The 22,908-nt window shown below is 37.2% G+C and overlaps 2 protein-coding genes across 2 annotated transcripts in view; one reads left to right on the top strand and one right to left on the bottom strand.

The window, feature by feature from the left end:
* The first annotated feature begins 17 nt into the window (after window positions 1–17).
* ASB3 (ankyrin repeat and SOCS box containing 3) overlaps window positions 18–22,908 on the top strand; it is a 65,163-nt gene continuing 42,272 nt past the window's right edge. Inside the window, exon 1 of the mRNA XM_083350100.1 lies at window positions 18–44. The gene's annotated coding sequence lies outside the window, so the exon portion shown is untranslated. The remainder of the gene's footprint in view (window positions 45–22,908) is intronic.
* On the bottom strand, window positions 6,669–22,424 carry CHAC2 (ChaC glutathione specific gamma-glutamylcyclotransferase 2). Its single transcript, XM_083350103.1, has 3 exons — window positions 22,170–22,424; window positions 13,182–13,217; window positions 6,669–9,497 (listed from the first exon to the last, which is right to left on the bottom strand). The coding sequence occupies exons 1-3, from the start codon at window positions 22,392–22,394 to the stop codon at window positions 9,117–9,119; spliced, it is 642 nt and encodes a 213-aa protein (XP_083206229.1). The 5' UTR covers window positions 22,395–22,424; the 3' UTR covers window positions 6,669–9,116.

Here is a 22,908-nt window from a genome sequence, read left to right as displayed (position 1 = left end):
CATCCGGGGCAGTCGGAGCGCGTTGCCTGAGGAGATGAGAGGAGGTAAGGCGCTTCAGAGAGGAGGAGGGGAAGGGAGGAGCGCGTTCCTGCTTCTCCGGGACCGTTTTGTTCCGGAAGGACTGGCGGAAACCGGCTCTCTCCTTTTATGTCTTTTGAAAACTTGAAGACCGAGAAATTCGTATTGGCGAGGGAGGTTGGCCGAGCTCCCCGTGGTGGGAAGCGGAATAAAGAGACTCTGGTGGGATTCAGAGGGCAGGAACTGGAGGGGTGGGGGGCCTGGAAGCGCCCGTTCTTGCAGCAGAGCAACAAGAGATCAGGGGTTAAGCGATATATAATATAAATTTTTATATATATAATTTTTTTTTAAAATTTGTTTTTAACTTTTGTATTTTTGCTTTTAATCACCCTGTAAGCCGCCCTGAGGCCTTCGGGAAAGGGCGGTATATAAATGTAATAAAATAAATAAAATAAATGAATAAATTGGCCAAATCTGAAACAGAGGTTAAGCTGATTCTCTGTGGAGTATGGTTCATACATGGCAGACCACGACCAGAAATCTGAAAAAGAGTTGTAGACCATCATTTTATTTATTTATTTTTTTATTTTAATTCCATTTATATCCCACCCTTCTCCGAAGACTCAGGGCGGCTTACAAGCTTAGCAGTAGCCTTCATTCTATGTATATGCCTGCTTATTAGGGCTTTCATACACCCCCCAAGCGGCATTATTACAAAGTCAGCTTAATTGCCCCCAACAATCTGGGTCCTCATTTTACCTACTTTGGAAGGCTGAGTCAACCTTGAGCCTGGTGGGACTCGAACCTGCACTAATTGCAGGCAGCTGGTGTTACTTAAGGAGGCATTAGCCCACTGCTCCACCAAGGCTCTTTTCTTAGTTAACAGGCTGCTTCAATCGTGGTTTCAGTTCAGCGGTTTAGAGTCCTGATTTCTAGTAATGGGATTAAAATAACAAAAAATGCACATCTTTTGAACTGCCGGTGGCAAATAAATAAAATCTAGAATGAAACCTAACCCTACTTTTAAAAAAGGACTTGATTCACTTCCAGATCAATCCAGGTAGTAGGTTTTTGACGGGTGAAGCTCTCAGTAGATTTCAGGGAGGTTTTAGTACGGTATGCAAGCAAAGGGGTAGTAAGCAAAGAAGCAGGTGGTGCAAGATCGGAAGATGCGGAAAGACCTGGTCCATAGGATCGCCACGAGACAGACACGACTGAATGAGCACCATCATTTTATATGCAGGGCTTAAAAGCTTTGTTTCACAACAAAAAATACCACTGAAATCAGCCATTTAATAAAATGGATTATTAGAGTTTCAAAAAAGGGGGGAAGGGGAGGGAATTTTAGCTCAGTAATTTGCCCTCCCTGATAAATCTCAAAAGCGCTTTTTCAAAAGGCCACAGGACTTTTTATTTTTATTTTCTTGAAGACATTTTGCTTTTTCAGCTGCTTGGATGAGAAGAGAAATGTCTTCAAGAAAAAAACCAAAGTCCAGTTGCCTTTTGAAAAAACACTTTTGGGATAACCATGACCTAGATGACTGAGAATCTCCATAGTCACCTGCCTGATTAAGAAAATATAATGACATGAGAAAACTCTTACTCTTTTAATTGAAACTATTACCCGGGCTTTGTCTGCCCCTGGCATTAGAAATTACTGTTAATTTAGAGTACGTATGTATCAAAGCAGGTAATTATGAAGTGGAGAAATGCATATTGATTTTCCACAACTTGGTACTCTGAATTTATAATTATTAATCAGTACAGCTATGGAGGAGTCACACTCCCCAGACATCTTGGAACTAATTAGGTCAAAGAAGGCAACGATGGCTGTTAGACACGTTACTCTAATGACATACCACGCTAATTCTAACAAGGCATTTTATTAATCTTTTTATGTAGTAAAATTAAGGCAATACATTTCCTCCTAATCTGTAAAATCTCATCTACATATTACCTGTATTTATAAGAAAAATAGTACCATAGTAGCAACAACTTCTGTGACTCATAAAAATATTGAATGTCTGATATTAATGTTTATCCATATTTAATTCAACAGATATTACTGAACTAACTTGGAAGTGTGCCCAACATTGTTGCCTTTAGCTGCTTTTGACTTAATAGTTTATAATTGTAGGAAATATGTGAACAATGCATGCACTTTTTAAATAATTCATAAGGATTTAATTTGTACATAATTTCATTGAAAAACATTGCTTTTAAAACAATATTTAATTTGACAGCTTTATCTGGTATCAGTTTTTTGATGGCATCTTCATACAAGAATGAAAACTATTTTATAACAATCAAGTTTGAACTACTGTAATCCTAACATAATTTCATTAATGGACTATTTTGACAGAAGGCTAGTTATTAGTGTTTCAATATGTATTTAATGAACAAATCCTTATTGTGAACATTGTTTTCATTAAGTTGTGGTAACATGGCAGATATATTTATGTCATTTTGTAATTATATTTTTGCAATGATATCAAATTTGGTTTAAAGTTGAAATGAAACATGTTTTACTTTTCTGGTGTGATTATTGTACCTTGCTAGGTGCACAAAACAGTATATAATAGAGTAGCTCACATTGCAGAATACTGTATGAAATGGGAAAATATCCATGCCTTGGAAAAATTTTATGACATCACACAGCTGTAAAGACAACAAATGCCTTTTTGCTTCTAATTATGATTTATTTTCAGAAATATTGCAGATGCTTTAGGAATATGTACAATTGTTCTCCATGTTATGACCTTTTTCCCCACAGAAATTATTATTGTTTTTTTTATTAAAGAGTTTTACAAAAACAAAATTTTACAATATATCCCCAAATCCCTCCCACCCCAAACCCACCCACTTCCCCCCCCCCACTTCCCAGAGCTAAATACAGGATTATAGTTACAATAATCATATTCTAAATAAAAATTATGCATAATATACAATTAACCAAATTCATAATGTGCTTTAACTCCCCTTTAACATAACTACAAACAAAGTACCAATAACAATATCCCACTTATTATTGTTGTTCAGTCGCTAAATTGTCTCCGACTCTTCACAACCCCATAGACCTGTCCTCCACCATCTACCTGAGTTTGCTGAAATTCATTGTGTTGATAACACTAATCATCTCATCCTCTGCTGTGCCCTTCTCCTTTTGCCTTCAATCTTTCCCAACATCAGGGTCCAATGAATCCTCTCTTCTCATTAGGTGGCAAAAGTATTTGAACTTCAGCATCTGTCCTTCCAAAGACTGATTTGATCTCCTTGCAGTCCAAGGGACTCTTGAGTCTACTCCAGCACCACAGTTCAAAAGTATCAATCGTTCAGGCTTCCTCTTCCTTATGGTCCATGCATTACTACTGAGAAAACTATATACATACCTTTGTTGGCAAGCTGATGTCTCTGCTTTTTAATATTCTGCCTAGCTTTGCCATAACTTTCCTCCCAAGGAGCAAGAGTCTTTTAATTTCTTTTAATTAATTTAATTACAGTCACTGCAGTGATCTTAAGAGTCCAAGAAAATAAAATCTGTCACTGCTTCCACTTCTTCTATTTGCCAGGAAGTAATGAGACCGGATGCCATGATTCAGGTTTTTTAATGTTGAGTTTCCAACCAACATCACATTCTCATCTTTAATCCTCATCAAGAAGCTTTTGGTTCCTCTTCACATTCTGCCATTAGAACAGAAGCTATACCCCTGTAAATATATACAGGTGGTCCTCAAATTTGGAATTATATTTTTAAGTTCTTGCAGTCGTTAGTGAAGTGCCTATGTGATTACCTTGCTTATGATCACAATACTGGCTCCCCATGCTAATCTTTAAGCAGAACACAGCTAGTGGGGAACAGCTAATGCAGAACTGCAACGCAGTACCTCCCCAGCTCACATGTTGCCTGCATAAGGCCTCCCAGGGCCTCCACCTCCTGAGACACTCCACAGCTTCTTGTTCGCTTGGGTCCCACAAACTTGAGTCTCCTCTCCTGTCCACTTATCTCTTCCAAAGTTCACCTTTCCAAAAGAGCGTCCAACCAATGCAACATGCAGCCTTCCTGCAGAGGCTGTTTTGTGTCATTCTGGAGGCAGGCACCAATCTGCAAGATTGTTGTGTGTCACATCAGCTGATTCTCTTTCCAAATGAAAATCTTCAGAAATTGTCTTTCAGAAAGAGCAGCAGCAATTTATCACATGGCCTTCCCACACTGTGCACAATTATTAGGCAAATGAGTATTTTGACCATATCATTTTCATCCATATTTTCCACCTCCAAGCGGTATAAACTTGAATGCTTAGTGGATGTAAGCTTATCAGGTGATGTGTATTTGTATAATGTGGGTGGGTGTGGCCTAAGGAGATCTATACCTTATATCAAGGTGTGCATAATTATTAGCTTCTTTTCCTCAGGCAAAATGGGCCAAAAAAGAGATTTAACTGACTGAAAAGTCAAAAATTTTAAAAAGTCAGAGAGATGCAGCACTCTTGAAGTTGCTAAGATATTGGGGTGTGATCACCGAACCATCAAACATTTTGTTGCAGATAGTCAACAGGGTCACAAGAAATGTGTTAAGAAAAAAAGATGCACGTTAACTGCCAAAGATTTGGGAAGAATCAAACATGAAGCTACCAGGAACCCATTATCCTCCAATACTGTCATATTTCAGAACTGCAACCTACCTGGAGTACCCAGAAGGCATGGCCAAGGTAGGGAAGGCTGAAACCCGACCACCACTGAACAAGACACAGCAAGAGTGGACCAAGGAATATAGGAAGACAGATTTTTCAAAGGTTTTATGAGTGAGAGTGATTCTTGACCATTCAGATGGATGGGCCCGTGGCTGGATCAGTAATGGGCACAGAGCTCACTTCGACTCAGACACCAGCAAGGAAGAGGTGAGATACTGGTATGGGCTGGCATTAATGATGAGCTAGTTGGACCTTGTCGGGTTGAAGATGGACTCAAAATCAACTCCAAAACCTACAGTACTGCCAGCCTTCCTTACCTTGGCCATGTCTCTCAGCACTGAATATACCTTGTACTTCGGGGCACTTCAGGTAGGGTGCAGTTCTGGAAGATAATGGGTTCCTGGTAGCTTCATGTTTGATTCTTCTCAAATTTTTGGCAGTTAATGTACATCTTTTTTTCTCAACACGTTTCTTGCGACCCTGTTGACTATTTGCAACAAAACGTTTGATGGTTCTGTGATCATGCCCCAATATCTTAGCAATTTCAAGAGTGCTGCATCCCTCTGAAAAACTTACAATTTTGACTTTTGAAAGTCAGTTAAATCTTTTTATCGGACCAGTTTGCCTGAGGAAAAGAAGCTGTCTAATAAATTATGCACATACCTTGGTATAGGGTGTTGATCTTCTTAGGCCACACCCTCCCACATTACACAAATACACATCACCTGATATGCTTATATCCGCTAAGCATTTAAGTTTATACATTGGAGGTGGAAATTATGCATGAAAATGATATGGTCAAAATACTCAACTTGCTTAATAATTGTGCACATAATGTATAGAACATGCCTGGTGCCATACTGGAAACTGGTGCCATTTTAGAAGTGACTACAATTCTGGAGATCTGAGAATTGTGGCCACTCCCAAAATTGCATCAGTTTCCAAGATGGCACCAAGCCACTTTTATATAGGAAGGCTGCATGATGCTCAGCTACTTTTCTTTGGGAAAGGCAATCTTTGGTAGAGGTAAGTGGAGCAAGGCATGGTGGGGTGTGGGACAGAGCAGGATGGGAAGCAGGCTCATGGGAAACGGGTGGATGGGAGGAAGATAGGCAAGTAGGGGCAGCTGCAGCATCCCTGATGTTGGTTGTAAGGGTTCCTGAATTGTGATCACGTGACCACGGGGCACGGCAGTGGCCATAAGTTTGGGTGTAGGTCATAAGACCCTTTATTCAGCACCATTTTAATTTTGAATGGTCATTGCATCGTCATAAGTTGAGAGATATCTATAACTCATTTAAAACAGGTAAATGAAGGGAATAATGATCCATTTATCTTCTGGTAAAAGAAGCCACGCTGTGATGCTGAAACAGATTCCTAAGAATGGTGCTGGCTATTTAGTGTACTTTTCATTTTAAGCTTAAAAGTTATCTCATTTCACCTGTAACCTTTTGCATATTTGTACCATGGTATTGCATCTCTAGTGTTGATGGTGGGATCCAAAGATTTTCAGAATGCCCAATGGAATTGTATGTATTTTTTTCAGAGCAGCATCAATGGATTAGAAACTGTTATTAAAATTCCACTTATTTTTTAAAAAAAGGACTTGCGGCATGATTGGGAAATGAAAATCAAATATTTCTTTGGTTATATAGTACAATTCTCATTTACTAGTTTCTGAGCTCTGGTTAATGTAACTGAATTACAATAAAATAATTCAGATTAAAAATCAGTGATAAAATGTTTCTGGTAACTAAGCCTTATTTCTATGTAGATATTTTATAATGGTGTAATAAGAATTAATCATATTTAACCTATACATAATTTATTTTACTGTGATCTAGAAATACCATTTATGGTTTGTATCAGAATTCATTGTTTAATATCTTGGTTAACTCCTTATTAAAACTATACCCTTCGGATTCAGACTGTTTTCACACTTTGTTGGATACAGATGCTTTCAAATACACAAACAGCACAGCATAACATTTGCAAGTATTTGTTAAACAGAGAGAGAAACACTGTATGAGCTTAAACCATAATTGTTGTATTACTAATGCAAAATCATACAAGTTTCATTATGAAAATTACAGAAACATACAACCAGTTTATGATTTTGTTGAAAGTTTAAAGAAAAGAACTGAAATTGTGAGATGTACATGCATAGTTGGGACGGAAATGTTAACGTCATCAAGTTAACGTAGCAGATAACCATTTCAGTGGAAGTTGAGAAAGTTTAGAAGTCCTGGCAATTTACTGTGCAACTTACCCTTGAACTCAGAATTCTGAAAAAAGAGGTACATTTAGCTAAATCAATCAATTTTATTTACGGCCAGGAGGCCTAAAAGCAACTTACAAACATAATCTAAATTTGATAATGGATAAAACAGTTTAGTAAGTAAAATATTTAAATTTAGATTATGTCTGTAAGTTACTTATGGGCCTTCTGGATGCAAATAAAATTGACTGATTTGATTTAAACTAAATCAACAGCTTATGCTTAACTGGTGTAAATTTTAATTTGGAGTCTCAAATAAATATTTTGACATGGTTTCAAAAATATTGTGACAGGTGGCCTAGGTATATGTAATACAATCTTCAATAAACAACAAGTTCAAAGCACTATGTGAGAGAGATGCACAATTATTAGAATTTTTAAAGAGTGTTTACTGGCCAGCTGTAGTCATCAAAGAGGCATTCCATAGTGTTCTCTTGAAATCCTTGGCTATAGGAGGAAACAACATTTTTTATTGGTCTTATTGGAGATTGGAAATAGACTGGAGCTAATGTATTTTCCTTTGTTTAGTGACAAGTTTATCATTGCAATGGTTATTTCAGTGAAAAATTCTAGCAAGCATTTCCAAATTCTTGTTACTAGAAAATATAATTAAATTATATAATTAAATATAATTGTTACTAGAAAATATAATAAGTTATCCATGGACAAATAGAACTATGATAATTAATGATAATAACTCGGCTTGCAAATTTGTAGCATAAATTTTCGTTCAGAACCTTTCCTATGCAAGTTATGTGCCAGTATTTCCTGAGGAAGTTTGACTTACAAGGGAGCTTATTCCTTATTTAGATGCCTGCCAGATCTTTTCCAGTCCTTAAAGAAACAACAATCCTTCTGTCTGATTCCATTTGAAAGCAAAAAGGAATTATTATAGAGTAGTATCCAAAATTTGCTTTTGTATTACAAATGGTGATTCTGTGCTTTTCAAATGGACTGAGCTGCATAATCCATATACTTCCAAATTTTTCCAATTAGAGTTTACAAAGTGCGGTGTTCAATAATGAAGCTTTACAAATGCATAGAAATTTATAAACACTCAGGATTGTCACTAAAAACAAAGATTGAAGAAGAAATGTTCTTGTACCTGAATGTGTTTTTGTGTGTTCTTAGCTACTAGAAGCAAGAAATTGTGAAACTATAACATTAGGTATTGGTGACCACATCATTTTGGCAAAGTAAAAGTTGAACAAAGGGTTATTGTGAATTTTAATTTATGGAGCTCTAGTTACTGGATAAGGGCAAATTTGACTATCTCTGAAGGTTGCCTAATGATTAGTTTTATTACACACTCTAGATTCAACTGTTTCCCTGATTAGTTATTTTCCAAAAAATGAGAGAAAGCCTTGTACCAGTGTACATCATCTCTGAAGATATTGAAACCATGAATGCAAAGTGTAGTTTCCTTTCATTTGTAACTATCTGATCCTCTTGTCACTAAGCAAATTGTTATATATAAATTATTGAATTTGGGCAAGTTAAACTAAATGATAAATAATATACAATAAGCAATATGTTTCAAACAGGTGTACATATAATCCAGGCCCTTCATAGATATAATTGCCATTTAGAATGTAATCCTACACATATTTACTTTGTACCATGTTGAACTTAATCCTAAACAAATGCACAAAGGATTTTCTCTCTCAGTGCTGTAATCCACAAATGCTATTGTGAACATTTTTAAAGGAATATACTGACATTTATGTCAATACACATCACTCAATCCTATGCATTTCTTTCTTTGTTGAAAGGGACTTCCTTTTGTGCATAGGACTGCATCCATACCTAAGTGAAGAATCTAGTTCAAAACTTTTTAGAGGAAAACAAAATCTAATACTGTAACTTAAGAAAGCTTTCCTTCAACTTAAATCAGGCCTACGTTATTCAAATTTGAGAAATGAACAGAAAAGCATTCTTAAAACTTTATGGAAATTCAAAGTTCCTTCTTAAATTTTTTAAAATGTCTCTACTGCTCAAGGACAGTGATGCCTCAATGAAATATGGAAACTAATTTTTAAAAATTGTGATGGATAATTTCCAAATTATATAAACAATATAAACAGCATAAACTTATTCTGATAGTGAAGAAACTCTTTGCAAAGCGACTGTTATACAGGTTTGTTTTGCTCTTGTTCCAATAGTTTCTTTACCAGTTTCTCTAAAGAAAAAACATGTTCATCCACGTCTTCTGGTACAAGATCCCTGAGGGAATTGCAAAGTTCGAATAGGTATTCTGTATTTCTTCCACTAGGACCAACTGCATTAAAAATCTGTTCGGCAATTTCTTCTAGGGGTGCGGGTCCGAGGTAGTTAGGGTTTTCACAAGTTCCAATATATAATAGCACATTAAAAGGTTCAATTGCAGGATCTTTGGGATAGAAGACAATAGTTGTAGTCCTATATCCACCCTTCTCTCGAAAATCAAGATAGGCTTTTACTTCAACTTCTTGTCCTATTGGCAGTTTGTATGCAACACCCCATACACAGCCCTGTAGAAGAATACAACCAGAAAGATAAAACGACAAAGATCAGACTCTGTCAAAGAGTTGCAGAGGTCATCTTCCAAACCTTTATTGTCAGTAATGCATGCACATTAATGAAAGACTGGAAAACAGGATTTAATGATAGAACTGCAAATTCTCAAACCCACGTTTCCACTTCTTCACTAGCTCTCTTTCCTTCTCATAATTTCTTCCAGGGTTTTATTATGGTTAAGAACTCTTTTTCTGACTCTCTGACACCTCTGGGCAGGTACTTCATTTAACAAGTACTGTTAATTTAGCAAGATAGATCGATAGAGATAAGCTAAAAATATTGTTAATTTCTAGATGTTAACTGCACTATTAGTTGTACATTAGTAACTCAGGATGACTACAGGGTATTGATTTGAAATAGCTAGTTTGCAATGATTGGAGTTTGTTTTGCAATACAAATGCTGGGGAAAGAGAAAAAAAACCCCAAGCTAAACTATTCTTTGCTTATAGAGGAAGCTGTCTGCTAACATAATAGGATCTAACTGCACAGCAGTATGAAAAAACTTACCAGAAAAGTACAGAAGAATTCACAGTGACAGACACTGTGTTGCATTTTGCTGATCTTGTCAAGTACAAAAGGTTGAAATCTGTAGCTGCCATTACTCTGATCTAAATTCTGCAGCATTACCAGTATAATTGGTGGTGTTTAAACCACCTTGTTTTCATGACATTTATATTTATTTTCAAGAAATATAAATACTGAGGGATTATCACTGATGCTACTTAGAAACGTTATGCACAGTTGAGGCTTCAGGGCTAAATGCAGTCTTCATATCCCTCCAAAATTTGCCTCCCATTGCATAACTTTTCTAAGTAGCATCAGTGATAATAGAAACATAGAAACTGTTCAGTGTGTCATAAATAAATTGTACATATTATATTATAATTTACATCAGAGGTCCCCCAACCTTTTGGGCACCAGGGACCGGTTCTGTGGAGAGAGGTTTTTCCGTTTTTCTGTACATGGTTTTGTGTGCCACCTGCATCCCACACATGGGGCTTTGCTTGTTTGTGTGGACCAATTGCTGGCATGTCGTGGCCCGGTACTGGTCCACGGACTGGGGGTTGGGGTCCCCGATTTACATTATATCATAATTAAACTATGGCAAAATGATTTTTTGTCTTAGTCACTATTTAATCTTGGCTTCACTTAATTTCTTTTAGAGGATCCCATCTAGCATACCATGTAGAACTCAAGAGTGGTCCTTAATGTGAACACTTCTAATGTAAAAGAAATAAAGATGATATAGAATAGTAATATGAACTGAGTTTATTTTATTTTATTTTTTTACTTTTTAGAACATTTCAAATGTATTTTCAGTAATATCGCAATAATTCTGTAGCGCCCTGTAAGTTTTTACCTTTGCTCTTCAGATGTGAGAACACAAAGTTGAAAATTTTTATTTTATAATATATTTAAAATAAAGTTGTGTTTATATGGGCAGGACACTAATTTCTTTGCTATTCAAAAAGCATAAATAGCTGCTTTACCATTCAACTGGATATTATTACTTGCTCCCTATGGTAGAGTCCACAATAAATATTAAACATATGTACAGCAGCAAGAAAAGGTCACTGAGAGGAAGAATTTGGTACAGGATGTGTCTATGAGCATTATCTGACAGCATATTTTGCAGGCTGCTTTCTTCAATCATGGAGGCATATGATCCAGAAGTGGAACTAGACATCATGGGGACCATATACTGTATAATTTTCTTTTGATTTTTTCATATCTACTCTATGAAACTAATAGTAAGCTCATTTGAAAATTAAATTATCTTTTGTACCAGCATCTCACTACATGTAGTGCTTGCTTAACAACTATTTGTTCAGCAACTGTGTGAACTTAGAACAGCATTGAATGAATGGTAGTTATGGCTCTTCCTTGAAGTTACAGCTGTTACAACATCCCTGGGTTAAAATGGATGGAACTGCTTCCATCCTGCGATGATATCTGTAATACCATCAAACATCCACATCTGCCTATCCCAGGTCCTTGGTAAGGACTCAATAGGTAGACAAAAATGCCAAATCCAGTCTAAACATCTGGCTGACTGTGCGACGATCAATATAATAACAACAACAAAAACAACAACATTGGAAGGGACCTTGGAGGTTATCTAGTCCAACCCCCTGCTCAGGCAGGAAACCCTATACCATTTCAGACAAATGGCTATCCAGTTTCTTCTTAAAAACTTCCAGTATTGGAGCATTCACAGCTTCTGGAGGCAGGTTGTTCCACTGGTTAATTGTTCTAACTGTCAGGAAATTTCTTCTAAGTTCTAGATTGCTTTTCTCTTTGATTAGTTTCCATCCATTGCTTCTTGTCCTGCCTTCAGGCACTTTGGAGAATAGCCTGATTCCCTTGTAACTCTTGTAACTGCCACACAGGGTGTGGAGATGAAGAGCGAATTCATTTTTGTTTGGCAAATAGTATTAAATTGTTGGATTTATTTTCTTATATATAAATGATTTCTCAGCTATTTTCCAGGAGTCCTAATGCACACTTCTGTATAGCTAGTCACTTAGGAGCACAATTGAGTCCAAAATTTATGTTGCTAAGTGAGACATTTGTTAAGTGAGTTCTGCCCCATTTTACGACCTTTCTTGCCACAGTTGTTAAGTAAATCACTGCAATTATTAAATTAGTAACATGGTTGTTCCCCAGTTTCTGCTTGTCAGAATGTTGCAAAAAGCAATCTCATGACCCTGGGACTCTGCAACCGTCATAAATATGAGTCAGTTGCCAAGCATCTATCATGTGACCATGGGGATGCTGTAATGGTCGTAAGTGTGAAAAATGGTCATAAGTCTCTCTCTTTCAGTGCCTTTGTAACTTTGAATGGTCACTAAATAAACTGTTGTAAGCTGAGGACTACCTTTACAGGTAGTTCTCCATTTGCAACTGTTCAAGTGTACAATGGATCAAAAAAAAAAGGGAATTGTATCTTGGATTCAAAGTTCCAATGGCCACCTTCCTCCATGATCACATGACTGCATTTTTGGTACTTGGCAACCAGCCCGCATTTACAGCCGTTTGCAGCGTCCTGCAGTCACATGCCTGCGATTTATGATGATTTTTTCTGGAAACTAGCTTTGCTTCTGGTTTCCTGCAAAGAAAAAACATCCCTTGAAGACAATGGATTTGCTTAATGACTGTAGTGGCAACTTTACAATTGCTATGTTTAAGAACCACTGCAAAAAAGGTCATTAAATCAGATGCAGTCACGTTATTACTGCTTAATACTGGCACAACTTACAACAGTAACTCTAGGATTAATTGTAGTCATAAGTTGAAGACTACTTATAAAAGCTGAATAGAGAAGAGGCAGGAAAGAAAAAAAGAGATCTCAAAGGTGAACAGGAATCAATTTATGTGAGACCAGTATTAGGCATGTTAAGAGACTTTTTCAGGAAAATGAAACTACCGTAGTTTATTCAGCTGAATGGTTTATTAACAGTGGTATACTATTTTGGCTGCTTTTCTATAGGACTAGGGTTTTTATCCATGAAAAATGTCAATTTTATATATATATATAATTCTAGTTTTCTGTCTATATCAGAGTTAAGAAGGCAGCTTCATACTACTACTGAGGACAAAACATATTTGTAGAGTACGTAAAAATGCAACTACTGTACCTCAGGATCTTCAATAAGTGTCACAACTCTTCCAGGCTAAAATTTGAAAACAAAACAAAAATTCAGTAAAAACTTTATCAGAGTCGGTAAAACAAAAAGCCAAATCACAGAATCATTAAATAAATGAAATATAATTTTAAAGTATTTGTCTTCTGTCATAGTGATGGAATTATTTTGTTGGCTGAGGAGCTTATATTTGTTAAGAATGCAGATTGTAACAATCCATTTTCAATCATTTTATTTATGTACAAGTGTTTCATGTGCTTTTAGGCTGGTTTAATGAAACAAAATAATTCAACTCAGTAGTAATAACAATAAGTAGTGGCTGTATGCATCTCAAGCACATTTATCATTGGTTCCTCAACCCTTAAATGCCTATTAAATATTTTCACAGATTTTAAAATAAAAAGATGCTCATTTTATCTTAGATGACAGCTGCTTCTGTAGAAAGGGAGCTCTAGGAGAGAATGCTTGCTTTGGAGTCCCTTCTACAGATTTTGGGATGTGTGGATATTCTAAGTGTGTTACATCTATTTGCCTTGCAGAGACAGATTTTACTTGCAGCTCCAAGCAGAGATGATTTCATAGATACCAAGGTCTCTTATCATTAATTAATTATTAATAACTTTTACAGAACCATGAATTGCATCTAGAAATAAACTGGCAACCATTGTAGCTTCTATAATATAGATGTTGTATGATAATGAGCCAATTGTCCTAGTGAATAAGGTAGCCGCTAAAAACCAGGAGCCTCTGACTTCTAGTCCCATTTTAGGCATGAAAGGTAGCTGAGTGATTTTGGGCCAGTCACCCTCTCTCAGCCCAAAACTCACCTCACAGGGTTATTGTAGGGAAAATAGGTGGATGAAGCAGTATTAGGTATATTCGCTTCCTTAAGTTATTTATAAAAATAATACAAGCTGGACATAATTAACTAACTAAAATTAAAGTTTTTTATTCACAAATTTTCCCCAGACAACTCACTCGCTAGATTCTCTATGAGTGTTTTTTTTTTAAAAAAAGATGATGATGATGATGATGATGATGATAGTAAAAGCAGGAAACTGGCATGCTACAAAGCACAAGCCTCTAGAATCAAGTACTCTTTGACTTGCACATATACCTTACTGGGAAATGAAGCTTGGCTTCTGATAAATGAGTATTGTGAGATTGGCTATGCATACAGTACTATGGCAACTATCTGCTGAATCCACCACCCCTATGTTTTCAAAATTTTAAATTTGCCCTTAGCCCATAACTATCAGGTTTGCCTCCTGTTACATACTTTAATCAGTAAAGAATGTTTTTATTAGTCAATGACCAACTATCTTCTGAATCCACCACCCCTATGTTTTCAAAATTTTAAATTTGCCCTTAGCCCATAACTATCAGGTTTGCCTCCTGTTACATACTTTAATCAGTAAAGAATGTTTTTATTAGTCAATGACCAACTATCTTCTGAATCCACCACCCCTATGTTTTCAAAATTTTAAATTTGCCCTTAGCCCATAACTATCAGGTTTGCCTCCTGTTACATACTTTAATCAGTAAAGTCATATGGGTGATGAGAATTGCGTGGTGGCTGTTGACGTCTGAATGGGGAGCAACAGGCTAAATCTAAACCCTGGCAAGACAGAGTGGCTCTGGGTTAGGGACTCTGGCTCTTGAAGAATTGCCATCTTTGGTTGTGGATGTGGTTGTATTGCCCCATTCTGATCTAGTGCTTAAACTGGGGTTTCTTCTGGACTCGTGAATTTTGCTTAAGGAGCCAGTGGCAGTCTTTGCACAACATGCCCTTCTTATACTCACCCATGCCTTGGTCATCACCCATCTGGACTGTTGTAATGCGCTTTACATAGTACAGTACAGTACTGTACATAGTACAGTATCCAGGCGCTTCAGTTGGTTCAGAATGCATGGCCTGAACAGTTTTATGCAAGCCTAAGTTTTACATGTGTCATCTCTCTTGTGAGAGTTGCACTGGCTGCCAATATGCTTCCAGATACAATTCAAGGTGCTGGTTATCACCTTTCAAGCCCTACAAGGCTTGGTCTTTTTGAAGGACCGCCTCTCCCCTATTACATCCACCTAGCCTACCAGACAGAAGACAGGATATGTTATGGGTCCCATCAGTTGGGGATGTACATCTCTGGGACCATGAAAAGGAGTCTTCTCAATGGTGACCACCTTTCTGAGGAATATCATTTCTGCTGAGTTATGGCCGGCCCTCTATCCTGTTGCTTTTCCAAAAGGCAACAGGCCTGGGAACCCCAAATGAAGATGGAGCTGTCAGGTACAAGAAATTGGAAACCAGGATAGAGTTCAAAAGTGCTACAAGTTTAGTTCATGCTACCTATACACAAGAATCTGATCTATTAGGTCAAGGTGAATTGGCTCCACATAAGAGTTAACAGACTTCAAGGTCTCTTATGGGGGTATAGACATTCCAAAATTATGTGTTTGACCCCACCTTCAGCCTCAGCTGATCATCATTTACAGGAGCCAATCAAGTGGTTAATTTGATTGTATTGCTAATGCCATGGGGGGGAGGGGCTTATGTTGTGTTTTTATGTTTGGTTTTTAATGTTGAGAGCCTCTTGGAGTCACCTAGATATGAATTTGGTGGCCATGTAAATTTGTTTAATAAATCTAAAAAATGAGATTTGGCCTTAGAAATGTATTCATGTGTGCACTCACAAGAATGACCACATTTGTACAGGTATAAGAATGAAGTGTCTTGTCCACCACAAACGGCATCTTTGTGCCCAGTTGTCTATCTCTGTTAAGCTGAGGCAATCTGGTATCTAATAGCTAGGAAATTGGTACTGAGAGACAAAAACTATATTGGTCATTGACTAATAAAAACATTCTATAAAACAAAGCAAAATTATCCCTTAACATCAATAACTGTTGGCAACCATTTATAGACAAAGTTCAAACATACTGTAGGAAAAATTTGCTATGTTTAAAGAAATAAATTTAATTATTTAATAGATAATATAAATAAAAATCTTATGAGTGCCTTGGAAATTTACATAAAAAGGGGTAATCAATTGGTCATGAATTTTTGTGTAGAACTGACAATACAAAAGAACATGGGCTGTGGTTTCTATAGCACCCAAGTCACAGGGGCAGCGTCTGGTTTCATATGGGGTTTTCCTATAGTTCCCTTAAAAACAGCTATGGGAAAATTGGCATTGTGTTATCTTAGTTAAAAACTTATTTAAAGGCCTAAACTAAGGTGCTACTCTCAACAATATTGGAATCTATTCAAGTTGATTTGTGATTACTATTTCTCTGAACTGTTAAAAAGACAGGATCATTTACAATGTAGACATTAACTGATAACTAAATTTTTCATTAATTTTTCATTAAATGTTCAGAAGTACATAGGTACTATTTTATCCTATCATGAAGATGTTTAGATGATTAATCTGAATGTTGCATGTAGATTTTCTGATTTCTGTATTATATTCCATTATCTACCTTAGTACTATTTTTTTCAGAAAAACCTTAATCTTTATAGCTTTCTTTGGCGTACTGATGAAAAGAAAAATGCAAAAATGTATTCCTTAAAAGACTTTTCCATAGATTGACTGTGGATGTTCTAATCTTATGCTGAAATATTATAAGAAGCATTTACTTTTAAATAAATTTTCAAAATTTATTGTAAGGATTTCTGACTGGAGATGTGAATTTGCATAAAAAGCAAACATTATTTGAAAGGTGTAAGCTCTAATGAATATTAATGTTGTATATTGTCTAATCCCAGAAGAAAGCCAATTATTTTTAAGTATTGGCTCATTTATGTTGAAGTCAGTCAGTATTTCTGATGACTGACAAATCTGCTGCATATACAGCAGTAAATAACATAGCCTTGCCTTGTCAATGCCATTCTCCTAGATTGCTGGATGTTTCTGAACTCCATTGTTTCCTCTGCTCCACAAATACTATTTAGAATTTTATAAGCTCTATAATCCTTGTATAGCGAGAGGCACGCTGGGTTCCAAAATACTGTAAAATTTAATATTTTTGTCCAAATATTTTTTATTTTTTATGAAATAGAAAATAGGAAAGGCTTTACTTGTTTTAATCTTAATTCATAAGTATTGTTATTAATCAATGGCAGACAATGCTTTCTGAAAAGCATTTCTGAATAATAACTAGACCATAACTTATTCTCAGTCCTTTCTTTAGGCTACAAATTCAAAATACGGCTTTCTGAGAAATCCCTGAAAGTTGGAGAAGTATACATCAGTGGGCTTTAGTAGGCAACGAATAGCATATTGTTATAATTAAACAGGCACCTGCACTAATAACTAAAATCCTTCATTCTGAGAAAATTAGTGATGGTGGTTCCAAAAATATTTTTTATGCTTAAACAGAAATGATTAAGTACTTGCATAAAAACATTTAAAAATTTGACCAAATATATTTTAAAATCCCCCAAATATTAACAAATGATCTAGATCGACACAGCCAATTTTCTTATGATACCAATTTAGAAGAGTGAAATCCAGTGCATCCTCGCGGTGCTTGAAATCAGCTATTTAAAATTCTGTTTAACCACAAGAAGCAGGTTGTTAGTCCATACCGCTTGCCTACTTTGGTTTAACTCCACAAAATTTTGGTTCAAACTAAAAGGCCATTGGACAATCTAATTCCTATGGGTAGCGTATAAAACTGAATAGTAACATCCTTCTGTTGATATAACACAGTAGTTTGATTGAGATACATACTTCCATGTTTCTGGATTGTTATAGGACCGATACGGGTGAAAATTACTGGTTTGCGCACAACTCTATGCAAATCACATGCAGACCCTTCAAAATGATTTATCCCTGGTGGTTTGTGGAAAGTAGTTGTACCACATATTACTCATATGCTATACAGACTTTTTTATTTTAAACATTTAGACAGTCTGTTATTTTATTCATCATAATGGTAAGCAGCTTACAAATACACATACAAACACACACACAAAAAGCACCTCAAAACCAGCATAAAATCTTGAAGTGGCACTTAAACAATACATTACTTATATCTACCAACAACTTTATTAGGCTCCAGCCAGATGCTATCCCAACTTATTGAGAAAACCATATCTTCAAGGCTTTTCAGAAAACCAGACGGGAAGGGGTATGCTGGATCTGTGAGGAAGGTTGTTTCAAAGGGCAGGGCTACTAACAAGACAGCAGATTACCTAGAATCCTACTAGATGGCAACATTTAAGGGAAGGAACTTGGAGCAAGCCACTCTATCTAATCTGGTGGAGAACGTAAATAACCTCATGTGGTCCCACAAATAATCTGGACCCATGCCATTCAGGACTTTAAAGGAGATAAGAATCTTGAATTGCAGCCAAAAAGAAAATTGAAGATAATGTAGCTTGCATAGCACCAGCGTACCATGGACAAACTATGGGATGCCCAAAACTTCACATGCCACTGCATTCTGGATCAACTTTATCTTAAGGGTTCTATTTCAATGTAATGTTCAGATGCAGCCACTAAGAAATTCTATCTCTATTAAAAATTGAAGGAATATAATAGCAAATAAAACCAATAAAAACAGAGTGAAAGAATGCATACTGGACAACACGTCCTAGTCTCGGTTATACTACAACAATAAGTTTGTAAACATTTCAGAACTATCCATAATCCTGCTGTACTATGAGCTGAAATTTAAACTTCCCTTAAGATCTATTAGATTTGATTCAACAAAATACTTTCTGTGCTTTTTAACCAATCCTGCACCTTGATTTGCAAGTAGTTTGGCCCTTTTCCCTTTACATAACAGCTTCATTTCATTGATAGTTTGAGGTTGCCTTAGATGAACCCCTTGTTTTAGGTCACACATATTTTCAATTAGGCTAACTGTTGTAAATACCCAGCAGTCTCCCAACAGTAAAATTTTCTATTTCCAGAATCTATCGTTCCTTCCTAATTATGAATTGCCCAGGATCATAAGGCTGCAAAATACCCCAATCCATGAAAATTCTTATCGGTATGCTTACGATGAGTTACTTTTACTGGAATTCCATATTTCATTTTCTTCAAAAATAAAATTTCTTATTAATATCCAAAGTTCTATTTTTATCTCAATCTGTTCACTGAACCATGTTCTAGTAGTAGCCTGCTGGATCATCTTTGGCAAATTTGAAACTTGTGGCATTGTGTTTTTTGGAAACCAGCGGTTTCCTCCTTAATAACCTTTCATTCAGATCATTCTTCTTTGGTATCTTTCTTATGGTAGAGTCATGAACACTGACATCAGTGCATTGTTCAGTGCAAGAACGGCCTGTAGATGCTTTGCTGTTCTCTGGAGTCTTTGTGATCTCCCAGAAAATTGTAAGCTTTGCTCTTGGGAAATTTTGTGTTGGATAACCAGACCTGGGAGTAATATTCGTGTTGCATTTTCTCAATTTGTACACTATCTGCCTGACTGAACTGATGGCACCCATTCTAGTCTCATAAACACCAACAACACTTTTTCTTAGGGCTACAAAATTGAGCATGTTTACACAAACTTGGAATGTGAGCATTATTCTGATGACAACAGTCAATGTTTGTGTTTTATTAATAGGCTTACATGAGCTCTGAGGACATTGTAAGTCAAAGTGTTACAGGATTATGGATAGCTCCAAAAGATTCACATACTTTCTCTTCTCTTTTTTTCCTTCCCAGCATCCTCTTAAAAGTGCAGGGTCCTGGTCCAAGGACATCTAATCACTTTTCATGTTTAAGTGGGACTAGAAGTCACAGTCTCCTGATTACTAGTTGGAGCCTTATGTACTAGACCAAACTGCTTCTTACACTTTTCCTCATTTTATTTTGTCCAAAAAACATATTGAAGGATGTTCATTTAATCAGAATTCTTTTATTAAGTCTGGTATAAGAGTAAAGAAATGGAAAATTAATAACTATTATAGCATTTTCTCACAATTCTTTCATATGATCAGAAGTTAACATCATTTCAAACAGCAATCATAAATCAGAGTGGGTGCAGTAATTGTGACCTTTATAATGTACCACTGAATTCATTGAAGCTTATTTCTAGATAAGGATGCAATGGTTACAAACTAGGATGTTCATAGTAAACAAACTTAGGGCTCATCATATTGATACATTTATATAGAAAGAGAAATGGGGACTGAAGCAGTATAAATGTTGTAGACAAAATAATCTTGTCAATTGATCATGCAATAACATTATTTAAATTAATTGGCCACCCAACTCCAACTAATTTTTCATTAGCTTTAATATTGGTCACATATTCATTTTAAATGAAATGTAGTCTAAATTTATCAGTTGACTAGTAAGCTCTATAGATAAATGCAGTATAAAAAAATGAACAGCATCGGCTTCATAGCAATCAATATTTGATGTCCAAAACTTTAGTTTCCAAACGAAATTTGGAAAAAAGTAATACTTATTCAGACAAAATGACATTCACTGAGAGAATAAAGTACAAACCCACATGCTACCCTGGACATTTTGGAACACTGCTTGCCTGCTAATTTTAGAAGAATTGTGGTCTGCCAGTTCTGTGATAGTATCATTTCAGAAAATTGTAAATTGTTTCCCGAAATATACAAAATCCCTCTACATACAGGAATGATTTACACAGCACAATATGCTAGAAATCCAAGATTTCAAAAGGTTTTAAAATACTGGATGCACAACTCTTGTTATGTTCTTGTTTTGCAATCAAAATCCACATGTAGTAAGTAAAAGTTGGTCCTTTTTAAATATTTGGAACAACTTCTTTCATCTTATATTCTTTTATTTAGTAGGAAATCTCATTTGGTTTAATGTAACCTATTCAGAGAAAACATGATTGAGCTGTGAATCTGTAAAGTTATTTGTAGCATGTGACATAAGTTTATTTCTTTTACGAAATAGTCTGATTTCCCCCCAAATTATATTAAAGAATGAAATGGACGCAGCCATTAAAAGATTTGCTGATGGCAAACACCTTAAGACAGTTTTAAAGGGGGACAATAATTTTCTTGACCTTTAACAACAAATATGTGTTGCTCAGGAAATGATCACACATGTTCCTATTGAACAGTATGCCAAATAATAACTATGGTTAAACTATACGTGCTAAGCCAAAACTAAACAAATCCTGTTATGTCTTAGTATATTGTGTGAATCAGCCCATCATTTTAAGCCACAATGTGATCTCTTTGTTTTGGTATAACAGGTTGGAATACAGCCAGTATTAGCCATGGGTTTGGATTTAAACATGATACGCAAGGACAGTAATTTTATTTTTAGCAGAAAATCAAATCTTGTCACTTAAGTTCCCTTCATTGTGTGCTCTGAAGGAATCTGAACAAATATAAATAAATTTATAGAAGATGACCCAAACACTGAAGTGCAATGAAATAAAAGAAAAACTAGCTTGGGAACTTTGTCTTCTTCCTTGTTGCCTGCAGGATACACTGTCCTGTCTACATCTCCCCAACCGGGGAAAAAAACCAAAACAACCGTACCCAAGCTGCATTGCTAACTATATTAGTATTCCAGGTTTCTCTGTGTGTAGATAAAATAGACAAGTAAAAAGCATAGACAGTGGGAGACAAAGACACCTCCTTTCTATTATTCTAACAATAATAGCGCGCTGGGCTGCGCGTGTGAAAAGTGCACCTGGGTTCTGAAATCGCTCCCACCCGTAGTAAACTGGCACTTATTTTGCTCCAAACGTGGCAGATCCGCCTGGGCGGTGATGCACACAAACATCAATCCGACCAGGCAGTTGCCAAGCTCCTCTGCAACAGGATGATGGCTGGCGGGTCAGCTCTTGTCAGTCGCGCAGGTTCACCTCGCCACACCTTTTCCTTCGCTGGCCCAGTTCGATTCCCACCCAGCTCCCACCTAGGAGATTTCCCAAATTTCCCCACTAACGAAAAGAGAGTCCTGGCACCGAGCAGGGTTACGAGAGAGTCCCGCTTCTCCGCTCTGTCTGCCTACCGCAGCTCACCTTGCCCGGCACTCCACGGTGATCCGTGCTGCCTTGCCAGAACCTCCTGCTGTAGCCCGTGATGTAGCCTACCATCTTGTCCTCGTAAGGGAAATCCACCTTCCAGATGAGAGAGCCATATCCGAACACCCACATGTTTCTAGCCCCGTCACTCTTTGCTTCGCTGACTGGGGAAGAGGGAGGGGACGGGCCACAGCGGCCCGGGGGGCCGCTAGGGCTTTGCATATTCTCTCCAGCCTTTGTTGAGCAGGCAGAGAGCACAGCAGAGCGCAGGGCCCGCGCTCAAAAGAGCCCCAACCTCGCTCGGAGCGGGCTCCGCTTCCCCTGAACCACGTGTCCCTCCTCCGCTGACTGTCTCGCCGGCAGAGCTGGGGAGTCAGAGGCGCTGCTGCTTTTTGCCGTAGTGCAGGGGGTCTTCAAACGTGGCCCTTTTATGACTTGTGGACTTCAACTCCCAGAATTCCTCAGCCAGCTGGCTGAGGAATTCTGGGAGTTGAAGTCCACAAGTCATAAAAGGGCCACGTTTGAAGACCCCCCTGCCGTAGTGTGACCGAGCTCAAACTACAGCTCCCGGCATCCCTTTCTGAGCCGGGAAAAGAAAGGCCGGGTGTCAGCAGGCTGCTGCTGCTCCTCCTCGGCAAAGCTTCTGACGCTCTTTTGGGAGAGTCGCTCCGAGCCTCGAGCGCTGAGCGGTTTGCCCCTCGCTCAGCCACGGTAGCCCTGGGTGGCCCGGCGAAGA

This window comes from Vipera ursinii (genome assembly GCF_947247035.1).
Source record: "Vipera ursinii genome assembly, chromosome: 1".
NCBI lineage: Eukaryota > Metazoa > Chordata > Lepidosauria > Squamata > Viperidae > Vipera > Vipera ursinii.
Note: the sequence above shows the minus strand (reverse complement) of the source record. Positions and strands in the feature narration are given on the sequence as shown.